Below are 23,197 nucleotides of genomic sequence, written 5' to 3' on the forward strand. Positions count from 1 at the left end.
TATTAACATAAAAATCATTATTTCCGGCTTCATGTTATTTGCAATTTGTTTGATAGGATGTTGCAGATCACAGAATCTAAATAGTAAATATTTTTCTTTGGTAGCTTCCTATTCTTGAGGAAAATGGAATAACTCACATAATATGTGTACGGCAGGATATCGAGGCAAATTTCATCAAGGCAAATTTCCAAGAGAAATTTAGGTAAATATTTGAAATTATATAGTAGTAAATATCCTCTTAAAAGTGTTTTTACTATATAGTCATCTTTATTAGGATCAAGCAAAATTCTTGACTGTGCCATTGAGCATCAGAAACAATTGTAACAGCGATTGTAAACTTGACAATTCTCTCTACCTTTTTCCTAACCTCAGGAGAGTGATCTGAAAGAGGAAAGGAAAGATGGTTAGGTCACTTCTACCATATTGGTTCTTCTAAACAAGCCAGCTAAGAAATGTCTAGACTTGTTTACCCGTGGGATCTAGATTTTGTTAACAAGGCCAGCATTTGTTCAACATCCTTAATTACCTTTGAACTGTGTGGCTTGCTAGGATATTTCAAAGGGCAGTTAAGAGGCAAACATATTGATGTGGGTCTGTTGCATTAAGGTCGACAGATTTCCTTCCCTAAATTGCATTAATGAATCAAATGGGGTTTTATAACAATGATAGTTTGTATTGAGTCACCATTACTGAGGCTAGCTTTATATTACAGATGCATTATTTGAATTTCAGTTTCACCAACTGTTAGCTTGGGCCTCATAATACTCTAATAACATCGTCGCTTTCTGAAAATTCATTTATGGGATGAGGATGCCACTGGCTAGGCTAGCACGTATTGCCCATTTGCCGTTGTGCAGAAGGTAGAAAAGAGTCAAATCCAGGCCAGACCAAGTAAGGGTGGCAGTTTCCTTTCCTAAAGGACATTAGTGAGCCAGATAAGATTTTTTTTCCCAATAATTGGCAGTGACTTATTGGGCATCATTAAGATTCTTAATTAAACTATTTTTTATTGAATTCAAATTCCATCATCTGCTGTGGTAGGGTTTGAGCCTCTGTCCCTAGAGAATTACCTGTGTCTCTGGATTAACAACTCTGCAGTAATACCACTAGGCCGTAAAAGGTGGTTGCGCCACCATCATCCCTCTGGACTATCTTATGCTCTCGATTGTGGGATTTACAACGAGGAACTTCACCAAAAAAAATTCTTCCGTTGATGTTTACCTTGTGCTTGCAGATATTTAGTTTTGGATATTGCTGACAATCCAGTGGAGAATATTATACGATATTTCCCTGTGGTAAGTACTTTCTGCATTTCTGGTTGTCTGTCTTTCTTGTGTTTCTTCCTACTTACATAATACATTACTTTATTTTTAAAAAAAATCCCAAGTTTTGTGAACATGTGTCTAGTACATTATAACCTGAATTTAACTATCAATAGTTTTTAAAAGGTAGAATTGCATTTGTTCTAGTTTTAAATATCTATTATTTCATCATTGTGACTGTACTTCCCATTTTTTTTGTCAGGATAACTTTGCTTTATGAAACTGATCTCAACCAAATGAAAGATCCAGCACTTGTTACTAAAATGAACACAAAAATGCTGCAGCATCCCAGCAAAAAGTAGAGTTTATGTTTCAAGTAGAGTATTGCTGTTCAGAACAGAAATTGGTTGGAAAATGGTGACGTTTTAATATAATTTTGCTACAGATGCAAAGGAGGAGCAAAGTGGGGGGAGGTGGCAGATGGTGTGGAGGACTAGTGCAAAAGACGAAAGAGTTGCTCATTGGAGTCAAGGAGGAATAGAGGTATAGCACAGATGTAAATTAAGGTGTGCAAAGGTCAGAGTGGGTCCTCATAGCTGAGAGCAAAGTAAACAAGACAAGTCTGTTGAGTGTAGAGAGAATATAAGAAAAATGGAAGGTAGATGTCATGAGTTCAGTTTCTGAAGTTGTATAATTCAGTATTGAGTCCTAGAAGTTGTAAAATGTCAAAGTGGAAAATAAGGTGGTATTTCCCAGAGCATATGCTGTGCTTTGATGGAACATTGCAATAGGCTCTGCACAGATATGTTAACAGAAAGGGTCAATGAAGGTCATGCCATTGATGTAATGCACATGAACTTCCAGGAGGCATTTGACATGATTATGGCAACATTGATGCAAAAGTGAATAAATGATAAGTAACAGTGGATATTTATTTGACTAGAATAGGATATGTGGTCCAGCTGCCCAAGGCTCAGTTTTGGGATCCTTGCTTGTCTTCGCATACATTAATAATTTAGATCTTGATGTACACTTGGAAAATTTGATGTTTGTGAATGATACAAAGTTTAGAAGCGTTGTAAACTGTGAGGAAGCTAGTGAGAACTTCAAACGATAGAGACAGATTTGCAGAGTGAGTGTATAGGTGGCAGGTGAAGTTCAATGTAAAAAAGTTAAGATACAAAATAAGGAGTAACACTAAAGGAGGTGCAAGAACAGAGGGACAAGGATGTGTAAGTGCATAGACATTGAAGATGGAGACAGCAATTGACAAAACGTTGTATTCTGAGCTTGCTTAATTGTACCTTGGAGTAGAAGAGCAAGGAGGTGATACTGAACTTATAAGACACTTGTCAGACCTTGGTTGGAGTATTTTGAAAAATTCAGGGTGCCACAGTCTGAAGAATGTAAAAGCATTGGAGTGAGTGCAGAAGAGTTTTACAGGCATGGTTCTAGGGATAAGATACTTCACTTACGAGAATATATTGGAGAGCTTTGGACTGCTCTCCTTGGAGAGAAGAAAGCTAAGAGGAGATCTGATAGAAGTTTTCAGAATGATGAGTAGGTGCTGGGGTGAAACTAGGTAAAAACAATGACTGCAGATGCTGGAAACCAGATTTTGGATTAGTGGTGCTGGAAGAGCACAGCAGTTCAGGCTGCATCCGTGGAGCAGCAAAATCGACGTTTCGGGCAAAAGCCCTTCTTCAGGAATAAAAGGCTTTTATTCCTGATGAAGGGCTTTTGCCCGAAACGTCGATTTTGCTGCTCCTCGGATGCTGCCCGAACTGCTGTGCTCTTCCAGCAGCACTAATCCAAAAGCTGGGGTGAAACTGCTGCTCATAAAAGGATCAAGAATGAGAGGATGCGGATTTAATGTCTCACACAAAAGAAGTGAATGTAATGTACAAATAAAACTTTTCTAAACCACAAGTGGTTCAAGTCTGGAATACATGGGATGGAGGTATGGTGGCGGCAGTTTCATTTGAGGCATTCCAGAGGGCACTGTGATTTTTAAATAGCCTGGCATGTTGTTTCTGTGTGGAAAAGGCAGGAGAGTGGCACCAAGTCATGGTGCCCATTTCGAGAGCGGGTGCAGATTTGATGGGCTGAAAGGTTGCTGCCTCTCCTGGAACATTTCTGAGATGCATGCCAGGAATATTTTGCATCGTTATGGTTCATGTTCAGAATTAGTTTCAGGAAATAATCAATATTGGCTTTGTTTCCTGGTAGCCAAATGATCTGAATTGTGTTTGGACATGATTATTGTATCAAGATTCATCAGCTACAACAGAATATGTGTATTGACCTAACACAGCTCAACAAAATAGTAGCTAGGGAAGTCCATCCATGTCAAGTAACTTGGGTTGAAGACTGAACAATAAATAAGTCTTGGCGGAAGAGACACTTACCTCTAGCAAGTTAAGGTTTCTTGAATTTAAGTAATTGTATACAGATTACGTTATACACTTGGTAACAAGAAGAATAGAAGACATGAATGACTAACTACTACTGCTGAGATCTACCCAATGCTCCATAAGACCATAAAGTCTAGGAACAAAAGTAGGCCATTCAGCCAATAGAGCAGCGAAAGTGAGGACTGCAGGTGCTGGAGATCAGAGTCAAGATTAGAGTGGTGCTGGAAAAGCACAGCAGGTCAGGCAGCATCCGAGAAGCAGGAATATCAACGTTTCTGGCACCCGGATAGGTGGGAAGGAAGATTGGCAGGTAGGACAGTTCATGAGGATGGTGCTGAGCTGGAAGGTTGGAACTGGGGTAAGGTGGAGGGGGGAGGGGAAGTGAGGAAACTGGTGAACTCCACGCTAAGAGTGCAATAGGTGGATGCTCATTCATCCAATTGAGTCTACTCTGCCATTCAATGTAATCATGGTTGATCTGATCATACTCAGTTCCATTTTCCTGCCTTTTTTGTAGAACCCTTGATTCCCATACTGATTGATAATCTGTCTATCTCAGCCTTGAATATTCTTAACTTCACAGCCTTGAGAGACCTCTTTTGTAAAGAATTCCACAGATTCACCACCCTCGAAGAAATTCCTCCTCATCTGTATTTCAAATGTGCTACTCTTATGGCCCTCTGATCCTCAACTCTCCCACATGGGGAAGCAACCTTTTTGCATCAACACTGTCTCTTCTATGTTTCAATAAGACTGCCTCTCATTCTTCTAAATTTCGAGTACAGGCCCAACCATATCCAGGTTCAATCTAGTGAACCTTCTCTAGACCACCTCCAATGCCAATATATCTTTCCTTAGATTAGGGTAAATAAAACTGTTCACGGTATTCTAGCTTTGGTCTTACTATTGCCTTTTATAGTTTTAGCAAAATCTCCCTATTCTTATATTCCATTCCCTTTGAAATAAAGCCCAGACTTTCCTTTGCCATTCCTATTGCCCACTGAACTTGGATACTAGCTTTTTGCACAGGGATGCAAATCCCTCTGTGCTATAGTTTTCTGCAGTCTTTATCTATTGAAATCATATTTCACTCCTCTCCCCTTCTTGCCAAAGTGCATAATCTCACATTTTCCCTCTGTTCCATCTACCATGTTTCTGCCCAATCGTTTAACCTGTCTATATTCCTCCACAGACTCTTATCTTCACCACTTGCCTTTCCACCTATTTTGTGTAATCTTGTAAACTTGGCCATAATTCATTTCACTTTCCTCATCCAGTATTGTAACAATTGTGGCTCCAGCACTGGTCCCTGTGGCACACTGCTAGTTACAGGTTATCATCCTGAAAATGCCCCCCTTATTCCAATTGTCTTCTGCCAGGCAGTCACACCTCTATCCATGCTAATGTATTCCTTTCAATACTTTTTTTGATCTCCTTCCCTTTATAAATAAAAGCGTTACATTGGCAACTCTCCAATTTCTGGACTTTTTCAGAATGTAAGGATTTTTGAAAGATTACTACCAGTGCCTCCACTATCTCTGTAGCTTCTTGTAATACTTACTATGATCAAAGTTTTTGCGAAGATTTGTAGCTCGAGTGCTCGTTGTTGTGGTTCTGTTCGCCGAGCTGGAAGTTTTTGTTGCAAACGTTTCGTCCCCTGGCTAGGCGACATCATCAGTGCTTGGGAGCCTCCTGCGACGCGCTTCTTTGATGTTTCCTCCGTTGTTTATAGTGGTCTGTCCCTGCCGCTTCCGGCTGTCAGTTTCAGCTGTCTGCTGTAGTGGTTGGTATATTGGATATACTTACTATGATAGAATTAAAACTTGAACATATTTCTACTTGGAATAGGTCTTGTAACTAATTAGAACTGGTAAATTAGAACTCAAAACTCAACCTATAATTGTGTTTGATATAGGTCTTGCAATTAAAGTTACAGTGTACTCAAAATTTTACAGTATCATCAATTTGTAAGGGATATATTTTGCAATGAAGTTGAATACCTAAGTTGATTAATAAAGCGATGCTTATGGGTATTTTAAGTCTTTCACATTTTGATGTACTTTTTACACCCTGTTCATTAGTATGTGTGGCCATGTTATACAGAAGAATATTAATATAATAATACCCAGTACATTCATCTGAAATGTTGTTTGCCAGTCATATTAATCATTTCAAATGAAATGGTTTAGCATCATCACTAATTGAGAAAATTCAGACAAATGCGTGAATGGATGTAAGTTTGCTTGCTGAGCTGGAAGCTTCATTTTCAGACATTTCATCACCATACTATGTACCATTGTCAATGAGCCTCTGGTGAAGAGCTGGTCTTACGTCCCGCTTTCTATTTGTGTTTAGGTTTCCTTGGGTTGGTGATGTCATTTCTGGTGTTGGTATTATTTCCTGTGCTTTTTCTCAGAGGGTGGTAAATGGGGTCCAAGTCAATGTGTTTTTTTGATCCCGGTTGGCATGCCGTACTTCCAAGAATTCTTATGCGGTCTCGATTTGGCTTGTCCAAGGATGGATGTGTTGTCCCAGTTAAAGTGGTGTCCTTCCTCATCTGTATGTAAGGATACTAGTGATAGTAGGTCATGTCTTTTTGTGGCATCACCAACCCAAGGAAACTTAAACACAAATGGAAAGTGGGAAATAACACCAGCGCATCACCAGAGAATTACTGATGATGTTACCTAGTATTGTGACAAAACATCTGAAAATGAACCTTCCAGCTTACCGAGCAAACTTACATCCAGAACCTCAAACTGAGCTGCAAATCTTCTCAAAACTTGCTAAAATGCATGAATATTAACTTCTTGTCACATTTACAGACCTTATTCTTACTCCTTAACTTTGTGCCTATGATATTGATAGTTTTTTTTAAAATAATTATCTGAAGTGTATGTTGAAAGGTTTGACTTGTTCTTATTTTGTGTACAAAAGATCTTTTCATTAAACATCAAAAGATTGAGTGTATTCCATCCAATATCTGTGCAATTAGAATTGAACTGATGCCTTTTGTTTTGGCAGTATAAATGTATTTCCAGGTTCATTTATTAATTGTCTAAAGCAGCCTTTGCTATACAGATTTCTTTTAAATAAAATACATGAAGATTTCATCTTGGGTGTTCCTGATATCTCTCAACAGATATTGTTATTTGTTTGTACATACACACAAATACGTGTATGGAATGAGCTGCCAGAGGAAGTGGTGGAGCCTGGTACAATTGCAACATTTAAGAGTCATTTGGATGGGTATATGAATAGGAAGGGTTTGGAGGGATTTGGGCCGGGTGCTGGCAGGTGGGATGAGATTGGGTTGGGATATCTGGTCGGCGTGGACAGGTTGGACCGAAGGGTCCGTTTCCATGCTGTACATCTCTATGACTCTATAGTGGAAAGGCAGAATGTGGGTTGATATCTACAGTTTTATCCAATGGTATTTCTAATTCCTGATTATTTCATAGAAATGCTCTGAAGCAAAACAGTATATCAAAGTCCTGTATGCATGTGATTTAATAAGATGTTATAGTGTGTTTAATATCACCAGACATCTCTTGTACGTTTGTACAATTCACTTGCATAATGAATATCCGAGCAACAATGTTAAGTATTTTTGGAGCATAACTCCAAAAAAGATCTTAGCTGAAATGCTTTCCTATTTAATTGTGAAATATATTCAGTTGCATGTGCTTTGTAGTTCTGCAAGGGGTGAATCGGGTTAGACCAGAAGTCAGATATGTTAAAAGATACCAAAAATGTGCTGTTGTAAATAGTTTTTGTGAATCAGCCCATTAAAACTGAAATTACAAAATTGAGAGAATGAATCATCTTAAATTTTGAAATAACAAGGTCTTCCAAAAGTGAAGATTCAGCTGTACCACCCAGTTCAGCAGATGGGTGACTTGAGGTAGCTACTGGAATAATGGGGCCCAGTTATGTAGTATTCCCAATTACGTTTTAATCCTTTTCTTAGCGGGGAAGCTGCTGCAGCTTCACCACAATGTAAGCACAGTTTATTGGGAGGTTAGATTGGCCTCAAAAGTAACAAGACTCTCATTCTACCATTTAGCTGGTTGTCAGCATGCCTGGCTGTGTGCTGAATGGCCTGCCTTTCATTCCCATCCACCAGCCAAACTGTTGGTTCGGCTTTTAAGACCGATTTGCACTTTTCCTGCTCTCTACCAATCTGAAATTCACTAAGGTTTAGAGCCAATCCCTTTGTATTTACTATTTGAGACGTTTGAATATAATATTGCATTCCAGTGGAAGAGCTTTGGTGTATTTACAACACTTTTTATTGCAAACTTTCTTTTCTAATTTGTATGTAAGTAAGGAATGGGTGTAAGAAAGAAATCTTCTGGTTTGCTTGGTTCACTCACATTCAAAAAGTGTGGCCTTGAAATAGCACAGTAGGTCAGGCAGCATCTGAGGAGCAGGAGAGTCTATGTTTCAGGCATAAGCCCTTGACTGTCACATTGTTTGTTACATTTATTTTAGCTTTATTTTATGCTAATCAGACCTGTCTAGAACCTAGTATAAGCATGTTCAAATCGCCAAAGATTTCCATTAAATGCTAGTTCCCTTTGAAAAGTAATTGTAATACGAAGATTATGTGAGAAATATATATTTTTATTTTTGTTATTTCTTCAGACAAAAGAATTCATTGATGGATGCTTGGAAAATGGAGGTAAAGATCTGATTTTTGATTAGTTTTCATAATGTTTTGCACAAACAAAGCTATGGTGATGTATCCTGGCCACTTTGCTTTCTCAGGGAAGGTTCTTTTACATGGAAATGCAGGTATTTCTCGAAGGTAAGAACATGATTCACTTTGGAGTTATAATCTAATTATCATGACCCCCCCCCCACCCCAGAGGAAAATTAGTGACTTTACTTTTTTTCTCCTTTCCTCCAGTGCAGCCTTGGTGATAGCATATATTATGGAAACATTTGGTGTTAAGTATAGGTAAGCAGTGAAAAGAAATATTAAGTTTAAGGTGTGATGACCATACTATATCTGTTACTATTTTAGCTCAACTCAAAGCTGAAGTTACCTTCTCCTAATAATGTAAATGACATTGAAAGCCAAATTACTGGCAAGGACAATAATATTTGCCCATCCTCAACTGGCCTTTTGAGTGTGGTGTTGAGCTACCTCCTTGAACCATTCCAGTGCACCTATGGTGGTATTAAGAAGGGTATTTTAGGAATTTGCTTCAAACTATTTAGCAATGATGTTAACAAGTTTTATGAACAATGGTCAATACATTGTTACAAATGTACAGTTTATAACTTTGGATTTCATTACAGTTTCTTTAATTTGGAATAAAATGGAGGAACAAAGAGGGTATGTGATCATAAAACATAGAACAGAACATTTCAGGAACAGTCCCTTTGACCCTCTGTCTAGGCTGACCATGATCCTATTCTAAACTAATCATATCCCTCTATTCCCTACCTATTCATGTTTGTTTAAATGCCTTTTAAACATTGTGCTTGTATCTGCTTCTACCGCCTCTCCTGGCAGTGTGTTCCAGTGCATACGCCCTCTGTAAAAATAAGACTTGCCTCTCTCAACTCCTTTAACCTTCCCCTTTTCACCTTAAACGTGTGTTACCTAGTGTTTGGCATTACCACCATGGGAAAAATAATTCAGACCATCCACCCTATCATGCTTCTCATTTTGTACATTTCTTTCAGGTTCACCCCTCAGCCTCCAACACTCTACTGAAAACAATCCCAGTTTGTCCAACTTCCCTTTATTACTTATACAATCCAATCCAGGCAACATCCTGGTCAACCTCTTTTGTGCCCACTCCAAAGCATCCACAGCCTTCCTATAGTGTGGTGACCAGAAATACTCTAAATGTGGCCCATCTAATGTTTTAAACAGCTGCAGCATTGACTTATCAACTTTTATACTAAATACCCCAACCAATAAAGGCAAACATGCCATATGCCTTCTTTACTGTCTTATCCTTTTTCAGGGAGCTATGGGCTTGGACCCCACAATCCTTCCATTTATCGCTGCTCCTAAGGTACTGCCATTAACTGTATAATGCATTTGACCTCCCAAAATGTATCACCACACAGTTGTCTAGATTAAACTCCATCTACCATTTCTTCACCAACTTTTCAACTGATCTCTATCCTGCTATACCCTTTGACAACCTTCTTCACGCTCATCAATTTTTGTATTGTCTACAAACCTACTAGTTAGACCTTGTACATTTTTATCTAAGTATATATATTTTTCAAACGGCAGAGGTCCCAGCACTGGTACTTGGGGAGCACGACTGGTGACAGACCCCCAGAAAAACACCCCTCCGTAACTACCCTCTGTCTTCCGTGACCAAGCTAATTTTGAATCCAACTTAACAACTGACTGTGGGTCCCATGTGACTTCATCTTCTAGAATAGTCTCCCATGCGGGACCTTGTCGAATGCTTTTGTAAAGTCCATGTCCACTGCCCTACCCTTCATATCCTCATTGCTTCCTCAGAAAATTCAAATTTTTGAGACAAGACCTCCTCTACATAAAGCCATGCTGACTTTTCCAAGTGAATTCATTCTTCTCCAAGTGCAAGTAAATCCTGCCCATAAGTATCTTCTCCACTAATTTCCCTACCATTGATGTAAGGCTAATTTGCCTGTAACTTTATGGATTACCCCTATTGCTCTTTTTTTTGAAAAATAACTGGCTATTCTTCAGTCTTCTGGGACTTCACCTGTGGCTAAAGAGAATGCAAAAATCTCTGTCAAGATTCCAGCAATCTCTTCCTTTTCCCCCCCCTCAGTATCCTGGGATAGGGGACTTAATGTTTTTCAAGACACCCAACACCACCATCACCTTAAAATCAATATCCCCTAGAATATAAACATATTCTGTCTTTCTCTGTTTCTATCTTTCTAATCTTTCTCACTTATGTCCTCTTTCTCCTTGGTTAATTCAATCTGGCTGATGTATTCATTGAGGACTTCACCAACTTCCTCTGGTCCACGCATAAATTGCCTCCTTTTGTGCTATCCTTTTACTCCTTGTATACCTGAGATTTCCATTTGTTAAGGACATTTCATGGCCACTTTTAGCCCTTCTAATTTGTTGCTTGATTTCTTCACTGCTTCCTTATATCAGTCAAGGGCATTACCTGATTTTAGTTTCCTAAACCTTTACGTCTGCTTCCTTTTTCTTTTTGACTGAAGTTTCATTATTTTTTGTCATCCAAAGTTCCCAAATTTTGCCATCTTTATCTTTCAACCTCACAGCCACATGCTGGTCCTGAACTCTGATCAACTGGCCTTTAAAGACTCACATGTTGTCAGATTTCCATTTCCCCTGAAATAGCTGCCCTCGGTCTAATTTCTGCAGTTCTTGTCTAATAGTTTTCCCCCAATTTAGAACTTTCACTTGAGAGCCAGTCTTAATCATCTCTGCTCCATCTAAGGCCCCTGAAACTGAGAGACAAGCTAAGGGAGGTTAAAATCACCCATTGCAACAACCCTGTTGTTTTCACGTTTTTCCATGATCTGCCTACATATCTGTTCCTCTATGGACTGCTAGCTATTGTGAGGCCTATAGTATAACGCTGTCATAGTGATTGCATCTTTCTCATTCCTGAGTTCAACACATACTTGCTGATGAGCCCTCCAAGATGTCCTCTTAGTGCAACTGTGATATTCTCCTTAATCAGTAATGCAATTCCCCCCTCCCACTTCATCTCTGTATTCGCTTGAAATATCTAAACACGAGGACATTGAGTTCCCAGTTTTGCTCTTCTCTCGGCCAAGTTTCTGTAATAGCTGCAACACTGTAAATCAAGGCTCTAAACTCATCTGTTACCTGTTATGCTCATTGCATTAAAATAAACACACATCAGACTGTCAGTCCCGTCATGCTCATTAACCTGGCCCTGCCTATTCTTCATATTAGACTTACTTAACCTTTCCTTTCCTCTCAATCACTTGACAAGTTGATGTATTACTCTGATCCCCAGCCCCTGCCTCACTAGTTTAACCCTCCTGAAATCAGTTTTGCATTCTCCTGACAACAAGTGAAGTGTGTGTTAAAGATTAAAGGGTAGCCCACGTTTACTTGATACAAGGTGCAAGGTACAAGGTGGGAACATGATTGTTGGATAGTCAATTTGTATACTTTTAAACTGTCTGTTTATTTGCAAGGTACGTTCTTAGTTCAGAGTGTAAAGGAGAGCTAGTCAACATCTCTACTTGAATAGAAGTGTAAATGATTCACATGGCCATAGTGGTTAACTTTTTGAGGGAAAAATTGCATAGGAAACCACTAAGATTGCAAGATTCTATTAAAAACATCTCCGAATCTCTCAGATAAATTACAAGAAATGGGAGAGAGAGAGAGGTGAAAACTGCAGGTTTTGCACTCCGGTTGAAGAAAATAGTTCATATGAATTTAACCAAAACAGAAAGATTCACTTGGTTTTGGCTGGAGGGAGGAATCAAAAAGTGTGGCGCTGGAAAAGCACAGCAGATCAGGCAGCATCTGAGGAGCAGGAGATTCGATGTTTCAGGCATAAGCCCTTATCAGGAATGGGAGAGAGGGGTGGGGAAGAGGGGTGAGGTAGTTGGGAAGGTGATAGGTTGATATAGGGTGGGGGGTGATGGTGATATGTCAGAGGGGAGGGTGGAGTGGATAGCTGGGAAGGAAGATGGGCAGATAGGACAGTTCAAGAGGGCGGTGCCGAGTTGGAGGGTCTGGGATGAGTTGAAGTTTCCTTTTCTCCCCTCCCCCCACCTCATCCCAGATCCAATCATCCAATTTTTTAATGTAGTTTGGAGCTTAAGTTGCCTTTTTCTTTCAGTAAAAGTCTTAACTTGCAACCTTGTACAAATCTAAATTAATTATTAGGGATTCAGTTTTTAAAGTTATTCATGTCTATGTGAATCATAACATGCTTTAAAATTTGGGGGAATGTTGGAAATGATAACCGTTTTCAGTCATCTTAAGAACTACTTGTTACTGCAATAGATGATTTTAAGATCTTTCTGATTGAATGAATTAAGATGAGTCCGATCACCTTACTCATTCTAATGATGTATTAATGAGTGCAATGAACCAGATTGCAGTGATTCAAGAAGGCAGTTCACCACCACCTCAAGGGCAAGTTGGGATAGGCAAATAGATTCTGGCCCAGCCAATGATACCTACATCCCGTAAGTGAATTGGAAAGAGAGTTTGGGTATGAGCAGAACCTTTCTGGTTTGTTACATTTTAAGTTATAGAATGTATTATCAAATTGTAGAAGTTCCTGTCTTTGTCCTAGTTGTTAGACTGGGTAGTCTCTTCATTGCTTGCCCTTGCTGGCTGCTAACTTGCCAACTTACTTTTATGTTATCGCCAAACTTTGACATTTTGTTCCATTTAAATGAGACTAAATCATATGCACATAGATCCCCATCACTGATCTTTCGAATAGAATAGAATAGAATATTTGAATCATTGTCACTCTTTGGAGAAAGGTAATAGCACAGAATGAGGCCACTCAGTTAATCATGTCTGTGCATTCCAAGGAGCAATTCTCCATACTTTCATTTTTTAAGTTTGCAGTTTTAATCCAATTCCTTCTTGAAGGCCTAGATTGAACCTGTCTCCATGAGGCATATGGGTAGTCCCTCCAGATCCCAACTCCAAACTGCATGTGTTTTTTCTTCATGTCACCATTGCTATTTTTGCCAGTTACCAAAAATTCATGACCTCTTGTTCTCAATCCTTCCACTAATGGGAACAGTTTTACCCTGTCTCCTTAATCCATTCGAGGCTACGGAGCTTGACAGTATACTGACAAAAGAATTGAAGACCTGTACTCCAGAATAAGCTGCATCCATAACCAAGCTGTTCCAGTACAGCTGCAACACTAGAATCTATCTGGCAATGTGAAAAATGCCCAGGTCTGCCCTGTCTACAAAACAATTACCAGACCATTAGTCAACAGTCCTTCATCAGAGTGAATGAAGGGGCTGTCCGCAGTGCCATGAGAGATATTTGCTCAGAATAACTTGCTCGCTGTCATTAGTTTGGCTTTAGCAAGGACTAATTAGCTACTGACCTTATTACTGCTTTGGCCCAGATATGTTCAAAAAAGCTGAACTCCAGAAATAAATGTGACATCAAGGCAGTATTTGAATGTTGTCAAGGAGCCCTAGCAAACTTGGACTCTGAGAATCAAAGGAAAATTTCTGCTTGTTGGAATCTTATCTCGCACAGGTAGTTGTGGTTATTGGAGATCATTTAATTCCGTCCTGGGACATCATGGCACAAGGTAATCGGGTAGCATCCTAGGTACAATCCCTTTCTGCTATTCCATAATCTAATCATAAAGTCAGAAGTTGGAATGTTTACTGATAACTGCACAATGTTTAGTGCGTTTGCAACAGAATGAGGCAAGGGTAATAATAATAGGGAACTAGGAAATGGGAGTGAAGTTGAATAAATACTTTACATCAGTTTTAATAGCAGAAGATGCCAATTGCATTCTAAAAATACTAAACAATCAAGGAATGGCTTGATTCCTGAAGAAGGGCTTATGCCCGAAACGTCGATTCTCCTGTTCCCTGGATGCTGCCTGACCTGCTGCGCTTTTCCAGCAACATATTTTCAACTCTGATCTCCAGCATCTGCAGACCTCACTTTCTCCCCACAATTATTTACAGTATATTATAATGAGTTGAATGAGGGAAGCGTATGTACTATAGCCAGGTTTGCAGATAACGCAAAAATAAATGGGAATGCAGGTAGTGAGGACTCAATGTCTAAATGGGTTTATAGACAGGTTAAGCAGGTAGGCAATTACATGGCAGATGGAATATAATCTGGGGAAATGTGAGGAAGAATAGAGGAACTCTATTATTTAAGTTGAAGAAGATGCTGCACAGAGGGATTTGGAGTCCTCATGCCTCAACCATTAGGTTTGCATATAAATTCAGTTGCTATTAGGGAAGCTAAATGGAATGTTGGTCTTTATTCCAAAAGGAATGGATTCGACAACTAGTGACGTCTTGCTGAAGCTATATAAGGCACTAGTCAGATCACAGCTAGAATACTATGAATTGATTTTGACCCCTTTATCCAAAGAAATATATACTAATGTTGGAGGCAGTCCAGAGCAGGATCACTTGGTTGAGCCAAGGAATTGAGGGTATCTCTTTTGTTGAGCGGGTTGGGCCTATACTCGTTGGAATTCACAATGATGAGAGGCAATGTTATTGAAACAGACAAGATTCTTACAGACCTGATAGGGTAGATGTGAAAAGGTTGTTCACTTTGTGGTGGAGCCTAGGACCAGAGGACATTATTTCAAAATAAAGGGTTGTCCATTTAAGGCAAATATGAAGAAGAATATCTTTTGGGAGTAGTGAATCTGTGGAATGTTTTACTACAGAGGGTTACAGAAGCTGGGTCAATAAGCATATTCAATAGACAGATTTTTAATTAGTATGATAATCAAATGTTATGGGGCAAAAGCAGAAAAATGGAGTTGGACCATGATCATCTTGAATGGCTGAGCAGACTTGGTGGGTGGAATGGCCTATTTCTCCTCCTTTTGTCTTATGATCTCAGATACAGAAGCAGTTCATGTCCATATGCAGTACTCCTGGCCAATATTGGCAGATACCATAATTGCCAGGTAATGACCATCTCCTCCTGCAACAGAGAATTAAATCATCTATCCTTGATATTCAAATGCATTGACATTGCTGAATTCCAACTATCAGTATTCTGACCAGAAGTTGGACCAGCCATGAAAACAAACTACAAGAACAGATTAGAGTCTAGGAATTTGGAGGCAATTACTCATTTAATTTGATTGCCCAATGTGTTGCCATTAATGTACATGGCACAAGTGGAGTGTGATAGAATACTCTCCCCTTTCCTGAATGGATGCAGCTTCACTAACACTGAAGGAATTTGACATCATTCAAACCAAAACAGCCCACTTCGTTGACACCCATCCACCATCTTCAGCATATGTATCTCTGTTACCCCCACTCCCCACAATTTGCAGTATGTACCATTTCCAAGATTGATAGTAGCAATTTATCAAGGCTTTTTCAACAACACCTTCCAAACTTGTGACCCCTACCATTTAGAAGAGCAGCAGACACATATGGGAGCACCACCATCTGCAAGTTTCCCTCCAAGCCATGTACCATCCTGGCTTGGAATTATTCACCATTCCTGCATGCAGGGTCAGAACCCTGAAATTCTTAATGGTATTGTGGGTGAACCTACATCCATGGATGACATCAGTTCAAGACAGGAAGTTGCCACCACATTCTCAAGATAACTAGATAATGAAAGTTGGCCAAGCCAGTGACACCTACATCGTCCTAAAATGTGTTGCCTAGAACTGCGCACAGCACTCTAGTTGAGGCCAAATCAATGTCTATACAAAGCTGCTTGCATTTTTGTACACTGTCCCTTTTTATAAAGCTTAGCCTGCCCGTAGGTTTTTTTAATCAGCCAGTTCAGGGATGTTATGACACACCTCTGAGGCAGGTGAGACTTGAAACAAGTTCTCCTGGCTCACAGATAGATACACTACCACTGTCATAAGAATCCTAGCCTTCTGTATGCTTTTGTTTTCTCAACTTGGCCTGTCACTTCATTGATTTATGCACAAAAACTGTACATTCAGGACCTTCTAATCCTGTACCCTCTTTAGAAATGTCCATGCAATTAATCTAATGGTAGCTTTCAAGTAATGCTGTTACACTTTTCTTTATACCAGATATGAGTTTTTCTGATAAACCTGTGGTGGCCTACCTATTTGAACACTTTCTGGCAATCCACATATAACATTCCCATTTCTGTTGACTGGATCATTCCTTTGGAAATCTGCTAATTTCATTAAAAACAACTTTTTAATAGGTTCTAGGAAAAAGATTGGTATTCCCATACTGAACTGTGATCAGTGGCAATTGTGAAGATAAGGCAACATATTTCTTGACAGTGAACAGTAAAGTTGTAAATCACTTATCCATCTCCTAATGATCAATTAGGAAATCACCAATGCCAAGAATCAGTTTACTTGCTTAATCTTTTATTTGAGAAATGGTTTGGAAATGAGCTAGGAGAAAGGGGAAATAAATAGTTGGGTTTTGAGTGGATAAAATAACAGTTTGGAAAGATGTTCATAGTATGCACCTTTACTACTTTGTTTTTAGGGATGCCTTTACATATGTGCAGGAAAGAAGATTTTGTATTAATCCAAATGCTGGATTTGTCCATCAGCTGCAGGTAACTGGCTTGTCTTTTTATTAATCACCATAAAATATTAATTTATATTGATAATATAACATTTGAGGAATTGGCACAAGATTGGTGTGTATGTTTTAAAATGAATGTCTTTTTATTTTATACAGTTTAGGCTTTATTTCCTTTTAAACTATCCACGTTTCTCACCTGGAAGATAGCAGACATAAGATGTAGAGGCAAGGGGAGACCAGATGGCCTCATAAGCCTTCTCTGGTACTCAGTCTTCTACCTCCACTTTATTTTCCACCCATTTCCCATATCCCTTCACTCCCTGTCTAAGGGCCAATGGTCTGTTTATTTCAACCTGAAATATCTTTAGTAATGGAGCATCCATAAGTATATGGAATAGATAATTTCAAAAATGAACAATCCTTTGAAGAAATTGCCCCTCATCTGAGTTTTAAATGAACCGGTCCTTATTTCTATGATTCTGTCCTGGGGGTCTAAATTCCCCAGCCAGGGAAACAACTTCTGTGTCAACCCCATCAAACACCTGTAGAATCTTTATTATTTCAATCACCCTTCATTCTTCTAAGCTTCAGTATAGGCCCAATTTATGCAGCCTTTGGTTGTAAGTCAACCTCACGAGGAAACCAATGTAGTCATCCTTTACTGTGCTGCCTCAAAGGCAGTTATGTATTTCCTTAACAAAATAGAAACAGAAAGCATGGTAAGCCAGCTGGGGATTTGCCAAAGTCCTGGTAAATGAATTTGAACAATTAATTACTGATGAGGCTGAAGCTCAGCAAGTAGCTGGAGAAATTAGAAGGGGTAGGACTGAGGAGGCAGGTAAGTCAGATTGAATGACTTCAGTGTTAAATAAGGTTCAGGTTAAAGAAATAGAGCGGGATAAAGTAAAATTGGATCAAAAGAGAACAGCGACAGAAAAATGGGGAATAAAATTAACAGTAGAATTTGACATTTACAAATTCTCCCAACAATAATCCATAAGGAATGATGCACCATACATTTAATGTTCACCTTTTGGGAGGGACTGATTGATTGCCAACTAGTGACAATTGTGACTTTGTTAAATAGGTACGTGCACTGTTAATTGTGAGAGAGAACTTTCTGTGGGAAGTTGAGATAATGAGCAAATGTAGCAACTCATGCCAGTTTTGTAAAGCTTATAGCAGAATGGTGCAACACATCCAACGATGTGCAAGCAATTCCCAGAGTCTGTCTCCTTTATGTGTTATTGGCTGCTTTGTGCACATGCACTTGCATGTTCCAAAAATTGCAGAAAAATGCGTGAGGTGTTAAGCTGTTTTAGATGATTGCTTTAGTCAAATCAACAAAATATTTTTTAATAAAAGCTAATGTAAAAACTGTTCTATAAATAGGAGTATGAAGCCATTTATTTAGCAAAATTGACAATAAAGATGATGTCACCACTTCAACTGGGCAGATCAGTTTCTGCACAAGGTTAGTAATTGTTGAAAATGATTGTTTTCTTACATTTTCTTGTGTTAATACTACTGATGGATGTTATGTTTGGCTAATATATCATTCTGAAATATGCCCAAGATACATCTTAGTACAAAGCTTCAATCTTTGGAGCATTAGAAATGTTGTAGTTATTGATTTAAGAATGTTACAGCCTGAAAATAAGCTGCTAGGAATACAGATATTGACATGTAGTTGGAGAATTGATGTTATATTCTGAAACTCAAGTAAATTAAATATATACCCAATGTAAATAAAACGACCAATATTTTGGGAAAGAGAAGGGCATGTACCCAGGACAACAATGTCCTGAACAATTTTTACTATTTTTTTTCTTTTCAGTTTGCATGTGCACAGGGCAAATCAAAAAATGCCAGCTATTTATAGATAAATTAGAGAGGATTTAGTTATCTGAATATGTTGTTGATATGTTGTTCATGTTCGTTCTTTTCTGTGTCATATTAAAGCTTTTCTTGATGACATTAAAATGTTCCTCTAGTGTGCTGCAATCAATTCTGTATATTCCTAAATTCAGGGAGCAGATGTTATTCTGTACGTGCCCTTTGATTCCTTGAGTATTGCAGCAAAATTAAACATTATTTTAAACATCTCATTCAGGGTGTAAAATGATTAGTTCTCAAATATTCTTGTGCTAAATTCTTGAACAAATCCCATGCTATCCTGTTACTAGATTGAATTCTTTACTTGGTCAACAGATTTCTGTTTTATTGTTTGTTTTTCACTATTTCCTTTCAATAGCCAAAATGCTCTCTTTCTAGTAAATACATTGATTCTAGGAAATCTTTTGTGAGTAAGGCATATCCTACAAGTTGAAGTTGTTAATCATTTGGAGTTTATCCTGGAACCCACATTGCTAAGCTTGGTTTTGAAATGAAGCACCAACATTGTTCATTTACAGCTTCTGCAGTACTCCGTGTTTCCTCTCTGGACTCTTGGTGAAAATCCTTTTGTATCTTATTTTATGAAAGGGATTTGGAAATCAAGTCTTGCTTAATTTCCTTCTCGAGATTTACACCTGGTATTCCATACCAAGCCTTTGAGCTCAATCTTCCACATGATTTTATCATTGTAAACTACTTTCTTGGTAGCTGTGATTCTCTGTTGGAAGCATCTTCATATCTCAGTTGCTGTTACTAGTGCAATCACTGAGCTAATTTTAGAACTGTTCTCAGATTCTGTTTTATGGATAGTAAAAGGTATATGATCTATGTAAATGCAACACAATCTTTTCCTTTTTTTAGTTGTTCTCAGGATATGGGCGACATTGGAAAGGCCTCATTTATCACCCATCCCTTGTTACCCTGAGAAGGTGATGGGCCTTCTCCTTTAACCGCTGCAGTCCTTCTGGTGATGGTGTTCCCTCAATGGTGTTAGGTAGGGAATTTCCTAGTTCTCAGTAGCTGTTGTCATCTGGAGACCACACATATCTGACAAGGTTATCTCAACATACAAGAATATTACATGTTTGGTTGAATGTTCTCTAGATTTGTGTTGTTTTAGCGTAGCAAACATCAGTTGCTCTACAATGGTATCTGCAAGACTTTTGTCTGCAATAATCTCCCAGCAGTCAATTATTTAGTTAGAGCCTTTTATGGCTCTAATTGTTTTTAAGCTCAATCTGGAATTTCTGTGGGGTTCTCCTGATTCACTGCCCAAGATACTAGTGCAAACCCCAGAGAAGTGGTGTAAGTAGTGGATGGTATAGAGAATCCAGTAAATATTCTAACTCTCTAAGATTTTCCATTCTAACTTGTAAGAAGCTACTGAGTCAGACAGTGTGACATTTAGGCAATGATGTAATGAAGTGGATTTATTTACTTGTAGGGTAGTCTTTCTTGGAGTTTCTCACTCTATCAGGATCCCATTCATTTAGTCTCCAAAACTTTCCCATGGTTAAGTATTTATTGCTTCCTCTGAGGGGACATGAGGCTAATTTGTGAGGCTAGTGGACATTCTCTTTTATAAGATAGAAAATATAATCATATGGTATTCATAGATTTGGAGATCGTCAAAAGCTGTTACAACGTCCTCTTGCCAATCTGAGCATTCTTTTATATGTTGACCTATATGTTCTGATATTTGCTGTGGCAAGTAGTATACTAATGCAAATCCAGGAATACAGATAAACTTGTCATTTCTAAACTGGCACATCTTATGTCCCTTCCTATGCATCAATTAGTAATGTTTAAATTCTCAAGTATCAATTCTTCTCATACTTTCATTTAAAAATTTTGATTTTTCTCAAAATTAAAGCTTGTGGACATTTCAACTAGACTTCTGCTATGAGATTCAGCAATTCTTCTTGCTTTTGGTGCCTATCTCCATGTGTCAATGTACAAGGTATTCCTGAGTTTCTCTGAACTAGTTAAATCACCTTTTGCAGAAGAGAGAGAGGGGCCAGATGCAATACATATGAACATCATACAATAGAATTTAATGGGTTTTGTTTTGAAGAGCTTACCTGTTGGTTTTGGTTCAGCTTGCCTGACACTCTTATGACAGCAACATTTGGGATAATCCAAATGTTCGCCAACATGTATGCAGAAATTTATCCTTAAAAGTGCTACACTAAATCAGCTCCATCCTTGAAGAGAGCCTTCATTTACAGAATGCAGTCTTCGGTGGCCAGGCCAGCGTTTATTGCGCATCTTTAATGGTCCTTGAAGAAGTGTTGGTGAGCTGCCTTCTTGAACTACTCCCACAGTGCTGTTAGATATGGAGTTCCAGGATTTTGACCCAGTGATGATACAGGAAGGGTGGAAAATACCATGTAAGTTTGGTGTGCAATTTGAAGATGGTGCTATCCCAGTGTCTGTTGTTCTTGTGATAGTAAGGGTGCAGGTTGGGAGTTGCTGTTGTAGAAATCTTGGTGACTTGCTGCAATGCATCATGTAGATGTTATGCACTACAATCAAGTTGTTGTAGAAGTGGTGAATGTTTAAGGTTGTAGGAAGTGTCAGTCAATAGTTTGGATTGTCTTAGATGTATCAAGTTTCTTGCATGGTCTTGGAGCACCACTTGTAGATGGTGAATCTTTGAGAGACATTTCTGTTGATTGCCTACCTGAACTCTAGGGAAGAAAACGGTTGAGAATTCCAATGCTTCATTTTGCCATATTAGTTCGCAGTGATTATGCATGCTGCAGGGTTATCAATAATGAACATCATTATTTGGGAACTGCAAGAGTATCACTTCCCTGCAGATAGTGTAAACTAAGCTTCCGGAAGCTACCCCATTAGGATTAGGAAGATTTGCTCTTAGGATCTCCTATCAGAATGTAACAATGGCTTACCAACTAATGTAATTGTCTCCTTCATGTTAAAATGGATTGCCTTTGAAAAATATCTACGTGTGGGTACGAAGAACTGCTTCAGATATAATCAATCAACAGGAAGAGAGCCTTCTGCACAAGGACCTTTATACTTAAGCACTGCAAATAACTGGGACCACAGTAGACTATGAATGTTGTCTCTAACTTCTCTCTGTAAAGTTTAAGGATTATATTAAAGCATTGGCAGTTAAACAACACTGCAGATGCTAGAAATAACTGAGCAAGTCAGCAATTTCGTGGTGGAGGGAGAAGAAAAGTTTTGATGAGAGATTAACATGCAGAAATGTTACTTCTGTTTCTTTTGAATTTTGTTTGAACTGAATATTTCCTGTATTTGTTTTTCTCTGACCTGTGTTTATCATTACTCTTCAAAGCTTTAGTAATGGCATTTTGTTTTGTTTAGGAACCTTGAAAAGAATGCTGGAAGATGATGATGATATTTCAAGTATGCAGGTGGCTGCAGTCCATGATGGGTAACCTGTTACTACTCCATTAATTATAATGGACATGATTACTGTACTGTATCAAACAGTGAATAAAGGATGAGAAGTGTTATGGGATATTTAAGATTATGAATACTAAAAACTTAGTTGGCAAAATTTACTTTCTTTCCATTTCTTGTCTTGCTACTTCTGAGGAAGTATGCTAAAATGGAGAACTTGCCCTTTCATATGAGAACAACCTGGAGCACTAGAATCTCTTATGAAAATATTAAAATGACCAGGAACAGCACAGCACAACACATTTTTGATGGATTTTGAAGTCTTCATATGCTAATTATTTTACATTTTTACCAATTGCAGTTTTGACAGTTAATAAGTATGCATGTGCTAAGACATGGATGCACTTTTGATACTTGAATTTTGATTGTATGAGAGTTTGATAGGGAAATAATGCACTGTGTGCTTGGTGTCAGACCCATACATGCAATTTGTTATAAAGTGTTAATCTTTGAGTGTAATTTATTAAAACTTTCAATAAAAAAAGTTTGATTAATTCCTTAAGTGTTACACTTATCTGTCAAACCATATGTAGCACCTCATTTTATTTAGTTCACTAAATGCAGATTGTAGACCAGCAAGATCTATTCAAAAATTAAGGTAATTTTCACAAAACGTACTTTTGATTTTTCTGACCATGCTATGAAACTATAATAGTTAAGACAACTAGGTAAATCTTTTCAGGCCTTTGTTACTTGGCTTAATTATTATGCTTCACCTACTCAAATTAATATTGGAAAATATCTTTAGTCCTCAAATATAACCACAAACTTAAAGATACATAAGTACATTAACTGTACAGATCTTTAGGAGAAAGACAGCTACAGCTAGCCTATGACATTATATAGTGAAGGTCTGTCAATTGAATTGAATTCAATTAACTTTTGTTTTCTGCAAAAACATGCATACATTGAATAAATTAGTGCAACAAGCTGTCA

The 23,197-nt window shown here is 38.3% G+C and overlaps 1 protein-coding gene across 2 annotated transcripts in view; it reads left to right on the forward strand.

The window, feature by feature from the left end:
- styx (serine/threonine/tyrosine interacting protein) overlaps positions 1–22,758 on the forward strand; it is a 41,942-nt gene extending 19,184 nt beyond the window's left edge. Inside the window, exons 4-12 of one of the 2 annotated variants that reach the window (XM_043697660.2) lie at positions 105–202; positions 1,235–1,295; positions 8,324–8,360; positions 8,447–8,486; positions 8,589–8,639; positions 16,871–16,943; positions 18,305–18,386; positions 19,670–19,802; positions 22,163–22,758. In XM_043697660.2, coding sequence (XP_043553595.1) covers positions 105–202; positions 1,235–1,295; positions 8,324–8,360; positions 8,447–8,486; positions 8,589–8,639; positions 16,871–16,943; positions 18,305–18,386; positions 19,670–19,758 — 531 coding nt within the window. In that variant the 3' untranslated portion in view covers positions 19,759–19,802; positions 22,163–22,758. The remainder of the gene's footprint in view (positions 1–104; positions 203–1,234; positions 1,296–8,323; positions 8,361–8,446; positions 8,487–8,588; positions 8,640–16,870; positions 16,944–18,304; positions 18,387–19,669; positions 19,803–22,162) is intronic. The other variant, XM_043697662.2, reaches the window with a different exon arrangement.
- The last annotated feature ends 439 nt before the right edge of the window (positions 22,759–23,197 follow it).

The sequence above is a fragment of the Chiloscyllium plagiosum genome, unplaced genomic scaffold, assembly GCF_037043375.1.
Source record: "Chiloscyllium plagiosum isolate Xiang-an unplaced genomic scaffold, Cpla_swu_hap1 HiC_scaffold_8, whole genome shotgun sequence".
Classification (NCBI taxonomy): domain Eukaryota; kingdom Metazoa; phylum Chordata; class Chondrichthyes; order Orectolobiformes; family Hemiscylliidae; genus Chiloscyllium; species Chiloscyllium plagiosum.